Source organism: Selaginella moellendorffii, unplaced genomic scaffold (assembly GCF_000143415.4).
Source record: "Selaginella moellendorffii unplaced genomic scaffold, v1.0 SELMOscaffold_18, whole genome shotgun sequence".
In the NCBI taxonomy this organism is placed as follows: domain Eukaryota; kingdom Viridiplantae; phylum Streptophyta; class Lycopodiopsida; order Selaginellales; family Selaginellaceae; genus Selaginella; species Selaginella moellendorffii.
The window spans coordinates 1,130,613-1,139,426 of record NW_003314279.1 but is presented as its reverse complement, the minus strand read 5'-3'; the positions used below and the strand labels follow the sequence as shown (position 1 = coordinate 1,139,426).

The window sequence follows — 8,814 nt, the reverse complement described above, 5'->3', positions numbered from 1 at the left end:
TCGTTCTCGTTCACATCCTCGTTCCACTCGTTCTTGAGGAGGGGGTGCTGTCAGGAATCCCCCAATTCTTGCGACATTCCTGACTCTCGCCGGATTCCTGACCTGCAGACCACATTCCTGACTCTCGAGACACTTCTCTATTCCTGACTCTCGAGACACTTCCCTATTCCTGACTCTCGAGACACTTCCCGATTCCTGAGTCTCGAGCCACATTCCTGATGATGATGTGGCGCCTCCTCGACCTCAGCTGTATTTAGGCTGTCCTCGATCCAAGAGTGGTGGAGCTTCATCAACCTATAGTATATATAGGTTAGCCTTGTTCCATTTCTCCACAATCTGAATCAACACCAGTCTAAGGCCTCTTCTTTGTTTTCACTAGCTTTTTCTCTTTGTCTTTAGCATTTTCCAGTCTTGATCTTGTTGGGGGTCTTGACAGTATCGGAGCTCAAGGATTAAATCCTAAGCTGAATGGAGGAAGAAGAGGAGGAAGACAATGGGCCCCTTGATCTAGAGCAGTTGTGAATTGCAAATATCAAGATGAAGGTTTTCTTGTTTATTTTGTCTTGTGCAAACAACCCTAAAATGGAGGCGGTTCTTGATCAAGACTAGCCTGGATTTGAATTGGAAGGGTTGCAGCACTGCTTGCTACCACTGGAGATGATCTGATGCCCCTGCTACTACAAGGGAAGGCTTCCTTGGGCTGGAGACTTGCTGATGCTGCCAAGAGGCTTCTCTCGTGCGCAAGGGCCTTGAGGCTGATGGAGAGATCACATTTGAGTGGGGGACATGGAACAAGATGCTGGTTCCTGACAGGTCTTGATACAAGCTGGGCTGTGTGTAAGCTTGGGTACCTTGGAACTTGCTGCTATTCTTGTTCAACACCACAAGATGCTAATTTCATGAGCTCAGCTTTTCTCAGCTGAATGGGGGGAGTGAGATAGGTTCACAGTGGTTTAGCATTAGTTTCTTTTTTCTGATCCAAAATCCATGGAGATGGATTCCCAAGGACCTGAAGGGACCGGAAGGGAACGAAGCAAACCTGAAGGAAGGTGGCGAGGTACCTTATTCCGGGCACAAGTGTCACAGGAGGTAACAAAAGCTTTGATGTAGTCGTCCATGTGAGGCCACCAAAAGTCCCGTGCAACTAGCTCATAGGTTTTCGCAATGCCGAAGTGACCAGCAGTCGGGCTATCGTGGCACGCCATCAGGATCAACCTTCGAGCATCACCTTCAGGAACGTAAAGCTGCTCCCCACGGTACAATAAGCCATCTAAGAACTCGAACTCGTCAAATCGCCGGCAGTCGGGAGTCACTGGGTGTCCAGCCTGAAGATGGGGAAAAATGTCGCTAGCGAGATCATCGGATTGAAGATCGTTTCTGATTGCATCCATCAAGGAGGAGTCCTGAGGGGCCAGGGAAATTGCCATAACTTGAAGCCGATCAGGACCGAGGATAACTTGATCCTGTTGATCGAAGGCAGGATTACCAGGCCTGAGACTGAGATAGGAGCGCCTTGAAAGAGCATCAGGAAGGCCTTGAAACTTTCCAGGTCTGTACTTGATAACAAAGTCAAACCGACTCAGGAATTGTGCCCACCTTGCTTGACGACGGCTTAAAACTCGGGAAGTGGCAAAGTACTCGAGATTTTTGTGATCCGTCCAGACTGTTGTTTGATGGCTCGCCCCCTCCAAGAAACGGCGCCACTCTCCAAAGGAATCCACGATGGCAAGAAGCTCCTTGTCGTGGATTTCGTAATTGATCTCCGCAGGCTGGAATTTCCGAGAATGGAAAGCGACCGGATGAAGTTCGTGATCCGCTCCGAGTTGAGATAGCACAGCACCAATGGCAAAGTCGGAGGCGTCAGCCTCGATGAAGAAAGGTTGTGAGGAATCAGCATGGATCAAGACAGGAGCAGAACTGAAGGCCGCCTTGAGTGTGTCGAAAGCCTGCTGGGTAGCAGCAGACCAAGAGAAGGGAACATCCTTGCGAGTGAGATGTGTGAGAGGAAGGACAATGTCAGAGTAGTGATCAATGAATTTGCGGTAGAAGTTGGCGAAGCCAAGGAAAACCTGAACGTCTGACATTGATTGTGGAGGCTCCCATTCGAGAATAGTCTTGACTTTTGCAGGATCCATCGTGATACCCTCAGGAGTGACAATGTACCCAAGGAACTCCACAGACTGCTGATCAAAGGAACATTTCTCAAGCTTCGCGTATAGGCCGTGTTCTCGCAGCTTCGCTAGCACCTTGCGAACATGTTCGTCATGCTCCTCCTGAGTTTTTGAGTAGATGAGGATGTCATCGAGGTAGACGATCACCATCTAATCAAGAAACTCCCGAAAAACGTCGTTTGCCATGTGTTGGAAAACCGCTGGAGCATTTGTCAAGCCAAATGGCATGACAGTGTACTCGAAGTGGCCATAGTGGGTTCGGAACACAGTCTTCCATTCATCACCAGGCCGGATCCGGATCAGGTTGTATGCTCCACGGAGGTCGATCTTGGTGAAGAAGCAGGCACCGCCGAGGCGTTCCAACAGGTCCGAGATCAGGGGCAGCGGATAACGGTTCCGAACAGTCACCTTGTTCAAACCTCGGTAGTCGATGACTAGCCGCAAGCTCCCATCCTTCTTCTTGACAAAGAAGACAGGCGCTCCAGTCGGGGACTGCGAATGCTGAATGTAGCCTGAGGCAAGGTTCTCATCCACGTACTCTTTGAGGGCCTTAAGCTCGGACGGGGATAACCCGTAGATAGGCCCCCACGGAGGTGACGCTCCTTCCTGTAAATCAATGGGACAATCATAAGGCCGATGAACAGGCAGTACACTAGCTTTTTTCTTGTCAAACACATCCCCAAAATCATGATACTTCTCAGGAAGTCTGACAGGAGAAACATGCAAAGCAAAAAGAAAAAGAGGTTCTTCATGAAGGACTTCTTTCATAGTGATTGTGGAGATAGGAGGAGGAGTACGACTAAATGGAATGATGAGACGAGGATACTGTCCAGTGTAAGATGGAAGAGAGAAAAAAGAAGAGGATGAAAACTGCGTAGAGTCAGGAACAGAACCCCGACTTGAGTTTAGGGAACTTTTCCTGATTCGGACTCGATGAACACCAGGGGAAGCCGTGGGAGATGGTGATGTGGGAGAGATGAGCTGTAAGTCCTTCCAACAAATCTGAGGCTGATGTAGTTGGAACCAAGGAAGACCGAGCACCACAGAGGAAGACTTGCTGTTGATGATGTTGAAGGCGATATCGGTGACGGTGGACCCGATGTGTACTCGAACGGGCAACGTTTCCCTAAGTCCAGAAGATGGAGACACAAAATGCCCGCCGATGCCTTCAACCCTCAGATCCCGTATGGTAGGAGAAAGAGGAACGTGATGTCGGGCAGCAAAGTCCGTGTCCATGAAGCAGGAAGTTGCACCCGAGTCCAGTAGCGCCAAAGCCTTGAGTCCTGATTGTCCGGTGAAAGAAAGGAGACATGGGACGCGGAAGTTGCAAGAATTGGTGGTGGCTTTGATGAAAGGTGGTGAGGAGCTTGATAAGGAAGAAAAGTGATTTTTATTTGGGGAGTCCAAACAGACAGCTCCTACTCTGTTTGGACAGGGTCGTTTCCCGACTGCAACAGTGGTGGACTTTGAGGCAGAGTGAACTCGAGCAATCGGGGAGGCTTCCTGGGACACACAGCTGCTTTGTGATTAGGATCAGCACAGTAGAGGCAAAGATTATGAGATATTCGACGTTGCCTCTCAGCAGGACTCAACTTCCCTCTAATGAGTCGGGGAGTACCAGAAATATCCATCGGGACCGGAGCAGTAGGTTCAGGACTATGCCCCGAAGACTCAAGCTGGGATTCCTGAGTCTGGGACGGAAAAACAGCGGCGCGACGACTTTCCTGACGACGTTCAAAGAGACGATTGTCACATCGAACAGCTTTGTTGATGGCGTCCGACAGGTCCTTGGGATCCTCCATGGTGAGCAACAAATCCTTGACACCGTTGTTGAGGCCGAAACGAAATTGGTCAATCAGGGCCCGCTCATCCCACTGAGTGTCCAAGGCAAGGAGTTGGAACTCTGCAGCGTAGATCGAGGCAAGACGAGACCCCTGAGAGAGACGTCTCATCTTTGTGGTAGCAGCCCGAACCCGATCCGTCTCGCCAAAACATGCTTCGAGCTTCTCTTTGAACAATTGAAGATCCATCAGCTCCGGAACCACGACCCCTTTCATGCTCTTCTCCAGAAGAGGAGAAAACCATGACAAAGCTGCACCCTCGAGCAACGTCCCAATCGCGCCGATTTGAGACTCGGGAGTGGGGTACCGCCGATGTTGAAGTGCAAAGATCAGCTCCATTTGATTCAAAAATCCACGAAGCTCCGAACGCTTGCCTGAAAATTTCGCCGGGAAACTCACCTTCGGTTCAGGAACTTTGCTGGATCCTTGAGCCGAAAGTGAAGCAAGCTCCTGCTGCATGCGAAGAAGGGTCGCCTTCAGCTCGGTATTCTCAGACTGGATTTTTGCAAGGACTTCGGCAAAGAAATCAGGATGGCTTGGAGACTCCATTGGCAAGAAGAAAGAAAAGAAAGGGGGGAAAAGACAAAGGCAATCAAATAATCAAAACAAGCTAAAAGAAAAGCAAAAAACACAATCTGAATCAAACTGTCAAGACCCCCAACAAGATCAAGACTGGAAAATGCTAAAGACAAAGAGAAAAAGCTAGTGAAAACAAAAAAGAGGCTTTAAACTGGTGTTGATTCAGATTGTGGAGAAATGGAACAAGGCTAACCTATATATACTATAGGTTGATGAAGCTCCACCACTCTTGGATCGAGGACAGCCTAAATACAGCTGAGGTCGAGGAGGCGCCACATCATCATCAGGAATGTGGCTCGAGACTCAGGAATCGGGAAGTGTCTCGAGAGTCAGGAATAGGGAAGTGTCTCGAGAGTCAGGAATAGAGAAGTGTCTCGAGAGTCAGGAATGTGGTCTGCAGGTCAGGAATCCGGCGAGAGTCAGGAATGTGGCAAGAATTGGGGGATTCCTGACAGATACCATGTTGAAGACTAAGGAAGAAGAAAAAAACTCTATTGCTCAGATATCATCATGGCCATATTGTAAGCTCCTGAATTTAGACTTCCTAGGAAGTCACCTAACCCAGTACTATTCAAACCCAAGGACGTTTAACCTTAAATATCCCAAAACCCTTAACCGATTGGAAAAAGAGGTGCACTTTTATTCATGGGCCCTTTTTTTCTATATTTGAACACCATGGATAGTCTCTCAAGTCGTTTTTTTTTGTTGGTTACACATACATACACAGGTGAGAGTCGTGACTCTCCAGATCCACCATGTGTCGCCACGTGTCTCTGTCGTATGGTGATCTCAAATATACTACATCCTCACATGTAGGTGAAGTCTGCAGAGCCAGCTTGGATCACGAAGAAGGTGTCCAAAAACTAAGCTGGCGATGGGATCCGGAGGTGGTGTTGGCCAAGTGCTGGAGGCACAAGAACTCGAAGACCTGGACATTGAGATCGAAGGGGTTATGGTTCTCATAGACCAAGGCAGCCATGGATCCTCCATAGGCAAAGTTTGCACCACATTAGAAGTTGGAGGCCATGGTGATGCTCCACAAGTATGGGGACAGGAGAGGGAAGCCGAGGTAATCAGTGAGGTAGTCAATCCATTGCAAAACCTTCCCTGGGAGTGTTGATTGTTGCGATAAAATCCTTGCTGTAGGGGCAGTGTTGTGATGGGATCTGGGAATTGTGAAGATGTTGAAGTATGGAAATCCAGCGTCCTAGTTGCCAGTGTTGGAGTAAGAGTTACCAAATTTGTAGACGGACAAGACTTTCAGTGCCCAGCCACGGCTTGAAATTAAAGAGAATGATACAAGAACAATAAACCATAAAGACATTTTTAGGAAACTAATGGGAGGATTGTGGAATAATGCCTTCATATATAATCAGATTACAAATGAATGGAAATATATTTCTATGAGGTTTATTTAAAATAATTGTGCCACTTTTGTAAATATTAAGATTAAATTTATCTTGGGCCACAGTTATTTTTCTATCCTCTCTTTGGAACCTTGGATACCTTATTGTTTTTATCTTTGAAAATCCTCACTCTATTCCACTGATAATCACCAGTGTAAAAACTGTCCTCTGGAAGCACTATAACATCAACACCAGCTCCGACCTCACGCTGGATTGTGCTCTTGGCTTGCTCAGCATCCGTTCTCAGAAGTTCATCCCATCTATCTGCACAAGAAAATTTACGAATTTAATCAGAAAATCAGAGAAAAATGTGTAGAGATCATACCCTTGCTTCCATTCACATTCAAAGCATAGACAACGAGCATAAGGAGGAGGATAGAAACATAGCCATTTATCTTCCTCATTCTCTCCAAGTTACTTATATCTAGATCAATGGCAAGTTTTAAAGACAAGGAGGAGCTCTGGATGTATCAACCAGAGGCTATGATTAAAGCAATGCAGACTTTTGTTATTTAGCTTGGATCCAAAGAAGGGGTTTAGGGCACGGAGGCTAGAAAAATGCGGTGGGTCACAAGCGTGAGAAGAATCATTTCGATAGTGTTCAAGGGAGAAGATCCGGTGCTTCGCGAGGTGAGAGCCCAAATGCCAGATACTTGGAAGCGAGCCTGGAGTGATCGCTTTGGTGGGTTTTCTCGATCGCCAGATGCAGGAAGCTCGGCGGAATCAGGAGCAAATGGTGTTAAAGGTCTTCCGTACGCTCCATGAGGAGATCTTGAAAAAGGAGCAAGTGATGATCCAGGCGGTGAGCGAGTGTTTATAAGATTGTCTCTCGTTCTTTCTTTCTTTCTTCTCCTGAATTGTGACTCTGGCAGCGTGAAGAAGCCACGAACAGGATAAAGAGTGTGACCCAGCAAGTACTCGCGACGCACCCGGAGCTATCGCAGAATCAAAAGTCTCAAGAGCTGACCATGGACGAGCTCTACACTTATATGCAGGCTCTCAAGCAGAACAAAATTCCATTCGATCTCAATGCCGACGTACGTGCCCAACTCGAGGAGCTCAAACGCAGCAGCAAAGTTGACGACCAGAGCGACGGTTCTCCGGATGAAGCTCGCAGTGTGGACATCCAAGCCCATCTCGAGGAGCTCAGCCGCGCTGACAATCCTCCAAACGATCACTATCAAGCCGACACTCCTCAAGCAGATCAAGCAGATGCTCCTCAAGGAGCCAAAGAAGATCACGGAAAGCCTTGAGGAGCAAGTTTTGTTTTTTTCTCCCTCTCCCTTTCTTGATAAAGCATAGCCAAAGCAACCGTCGCTCTCGGAGCAAAGTCATGAAGATTCGCCCAAACTCTTCTACTAGGTGCGTGAATCTTCGAGTGGCAAAACAATCAATTCCTTGCGCGTGGTCTCTGTACTGGGCAGCCTCTCCGCCGCTGCGCCATCGCCATCCGCTCCACCTCCATCTCTCTCGAGCCTTCGTCCATTCATCCACGGGCAAAAAAAAGGAGACGTGGAGATCTGGCTCGCGAGTTCTCTAGCGTTATCCACTGGAACAAGGATACAAACAAACAATGCAAGTCTCTGGCATTGATTTGTGTCGGTCGCTCCAGGCTCCAGCGTTGACAAAGTTCTGACCCCACGGGACCTCCCATTAGATTTCCCCGGGAAAAGAATTCTTCATTTGAGCTAAAATCACGGCACCGTACCGTACGGTAGACCATCTCTGCCACGTGGCGGATTCTCTTTGCTCCATGTGGCGGTGCATATTCCGTTGGCTATACGTTTGGCCAGCTAGATCTATATATGGTTGGCTTCCTTTTTAATGCGGAGAAACGGGCGGAATGTTTTGGTCGAGAACTTGTTCCTCGTAGGGTTCTTGGCTGGAATCTCCCGGAAGATAGAAATGGTTGGCGCGCCACCTCCCAACGCCGCTGCCTCCGCCGCCTCTGCCGTAGCGCCCACGCTCTCGGGCTATGACATTGGCCAGAATTTCACCTCGGCGCTCGCGATTGGCGCCGCCGCGATCGTCTGCACGCTCGCATTGCTCGCCTTCTACTTTTGCAGGTATGTGTCGCTGGACCGCGGCGGCGGTGGCGGCGACAGCAGTGCCGCCAGCGGCAGCTCGCAATGGAGCGGCGGCGGCGGCGGCGGAGGAGGAGGAGGAGCGGCGGTGGCGGGGCACTTGGAGAAGATCCCGGTTGTGGGGGCGGGCGAGGTGGCAGGGCGGATCAAGGGTGGCGAATTCTGCGCTGTTTGTCTCACAGACTTCCAGCAGCAGCAGAGCCGCCTGGATCCTGCCAGTGACAGACTCCGTTTTCTTCCGCACTGCTCCCATTGTTTCCACTGCGATTGCGTCGACGAGTGGCTCCAAAAGCATCTCTTCTGCCCCGTTTGCCGGACGAGCTTGGTCGCCGCTGCCGCCACCGCCGCCGGGAGCAAATCACAGTCGACTGCCACTGACACAGCAGCAGCAGCACCACCGCCACCACCAGAGCAATCGGAGCAATCCGAGCTTCAAATCGTCATTGTAGTTGATCCTGGAGCTCGCACCGATCGGGATCGCGAGGTGGATCGGGAAGAGACCAAGAAATGACACTGACAAACTTGATCAAGATCGGATAAGCTTGCAAGAACAGAGGGAGTTAACTGATCGTACGCGCACCATACGCATCCATATCAAAATCACCCACACGGCCTATCGCCACACACATTGTTGGCGTGAGACACGTATTGCTTGCTCACACACTTCGTGCTCCCAAAGAAAATAAAATGTGCCCATCTCTTCGCAAGAGAAAGAAGCGTTTGTAACTTGTAA

At 49.3% G+C, this 8,814-nt stretch overlaps 2 protein-coding genes across 2 annotated transcripts; both read left to right on the top strand.

Moving 5' to 3' along the window:
* The first annotated feature begins 6,533 nt into the window (after positions 1-6,533).
* LOC9650162 lies at positions 6,534-7,327 on the top strand. Its single transcript, XM_002972066.2, has 3 exons — positions 6,534-6,627; positions 6,701-6,799; positions 6,870-7,327. The coding sequence occupies exons 1-3, from the start codon at positions 6,556-6,558 to the stop codon at positions 7,248-7,250; spliced, it is 552 nt and encodes a 183-aa protein (XP_002972112.2). The 5' UTR covers positions 6,534-6,555; the 3' UTR covers positions 7,251-7,327.
* A 494-nt stretch (positions 7,328-7,821) lies between these two features.
* Positions 7,822-8,611, top strand: LOC112346981 (RING-H2 finger protein ATL80-like). Its single transcript, XM_024677032.1, has one exon. It carries the CDS (start codon positions 7,822-7,824, stop codon positions 8,590-8,592), a length of 771 nt encoding a protein of 256 aa, XP_024532800.1. The 3' UTR covers positions 8,593-8,611.
* The last annotated feature ends 203 nt before the right edge of the window (positions 8,612-8,814 follow it).

Bases quoted from the DNA above. Each gene is read 5' to 3' on its own strand.
- LOC112346981 (XM_024677032.1), top strand. From the start codon at position 7,822: ATGCGGAGAAACGGGCGGAATGTTTTGGTCGAGAACTTGTTCCTCGTA.
- LOC9650162 (XM_002972066.2), top strand. From the start codon at position 6,556: ATGCGGTGGGTCACAAGCGTGAGAAGAATCATTTCGATAGTGTTCAAG. The intron at 6,628-6,700 runs GTGAGAGCCCAA...CTCGATCGCCAG, and splicing joins AAGATCCGGTGCTTCGCGAG to ATGCAGGAAGCTCGGCGGAA. The intron at 6,800-6,869 runs GTGAGCGAGTGT...TGACTCTGGCAG, and splicing joins AGCAAGTGATGATCCAGGCG to CGTGAAGAAGCCACGAACAG.